The 1399-nt window shown below is 28.2% G+C and overlaps 1 protein-coding gene across 1 annotated transcript; it reads left to right on the top strand.

The window, feature by feature from the left end:
- The first annotated feature begins 400 nt into the window (after nt 1-400).
- On the top strand, nt 401-1392 carry LOC105460775 (probable cytochrome P450 6a14). Its single transcript, XM_011707270.1, has 2 exons — nt 401-680; nt 953-1392. Exons 1-2 carry the CDS (start codon nt 464-466, stop codon nt 1114-1116), a joined length of 381 nt encoding a protein of 126 aa, XP_011705572.1. The 5' UTR covers nt 401-463; the 3' UTR covers nt 1117-1392.
- The last annotated feature ends 7 nt before the right edge of the window (nt 1393-1399 follow it).

Genomic DNA, 1399 nt, shown 5'->3' with positions numbered 1-1399 from the left:
ACGTGTGCTCTTCCGATCTTGAGATGTTACTTCAAAATATGTATAAATGTAAAAACATTACATCTGTAGGTTTAACCGTTTTTATAAAATTAATTCTCAAAAATCACCTTAAAAACGGACGTTCACACTAGAATACCCTCCCCCTCCCCCTTAAATATAGTAAAAAGAGACATTCACATATACGATTAATAAGTGAAAAATTATGATTTTAGCCATAAATGTAAGTATGTTTTTCATGTAAAGATCGTGGACTACTTTAGCACTATTGAGGCTGCACTACGTGGAGGACAGTCCGCTTATCATCACTTGGCAGAGATCAGGATCTCACAGTTCATTCCTGTGATATTTTGAGGAGCAAAATCAACACTTTTTTAACATCCTCCTTTAGTTACATTATAATTATAATTATTGATATAAATTATTTACAGAAACATTGCGAAAATATCCGATAGTTGACTGTATTATGAGACAGTCATCATCAACTTACACTTTTAGAAATTCTCAACTAACTGTTCCAAAAGATCAAATAGTTGGTATACCTGTCCATAGTATTCATTTTGATTCAGAAATATATCCTAAACCGGAAAATTATGATCCTGAGAGATTCATCGATAAAGCAGCCTGGTCGAGACAATCAATGCATTATATGCCTTTTGGACATGGTCCAAGAAATTGTATTGGTATGTAATAAAAAAGCGATAATTGCAATTAATAATAATAAAATGATTATTTAGTAATAAAATAATAAAATTAAATCATATATATAAATGTTAATACTGTATAATAGTAATAACAATTCTCATTATATTATTATTAATAACATATATATTCTTATTATAATTATTCTTATTATATATTCTTATATATTCTTATTATATTATTATATATTCATATATATTCTTATTATAATTATTCTTATATTATTCTTATTATTATTAATAACATTTTACAGGTGAACGATTTGGTATATTACAACTCAAAATGGGACTGATTACTCTTTTACGAAATTATAAATTTGATGTTTGTGAAAAAACTCCAGCAAAATTAAAATACATCCCCGCAGCACTTATTCAGCATCCCAGCGATATATATCTTAAAATAACCAAAATTGAATAAAGTAAGAGTCCTAGATGTAAATCATCCCAGACAGCACAGGATATCCTGTGGACATCCGTTTTATGTCTATTTCTGGTCCATGAGTCTTACAAGCTGTCCATAGGATATTATACATTTGGATACTATAGGGATATCTTCAAAAGGACAAGTTTGTATATCCATATGCTATTCTCATTTGTACATACGTTATCTACATATCCGTATTATCAAAATATTTACCGGAGATACTTAATAAATACATATGTATGTATTAAACAGAAATTTACATTCACTGAATAGTTAT

This window comes from Wasmannia auropunctata, unplaced genomic scaffold (assembly GCF_000956235.1).
Source record: "Wasmannia auropunctata unplaced genomic scaffold, wasmannia.A_1.0 LD315974.1, whole genome shotgun sequence".
In the NCBI taxonomy this organism is placed as follows: Eukaryota; Metazoa; Arthropoda; class Insecta; order Hymenoptera; family Formicidae; genus Wasmannia; species Wasmannia auropunctata.
The sequence above is the reverse complement of the archived record's forward strand: the minus strand, read 5'-3'. Positions and strand labels throughout refer to the sequence as shown.

What these genes read in the sequence shown, in the direction of transcription:
- LOC105460775 (XM_011707270.1), top strand. Translation starts at nt 464, where the DNA reads ATGAGACAGTCATCATCAACTTACACTTTTAGAAATTCTCAACTAACT. An exon ending in TGGTCCAAGAAATTGTATTG is followed by an intron (nt 681 to 952) that starts GTATGTAATAAA and finishes AACATTTTACAG; the next exon opens with GTGAACGATTTGGTATATTA.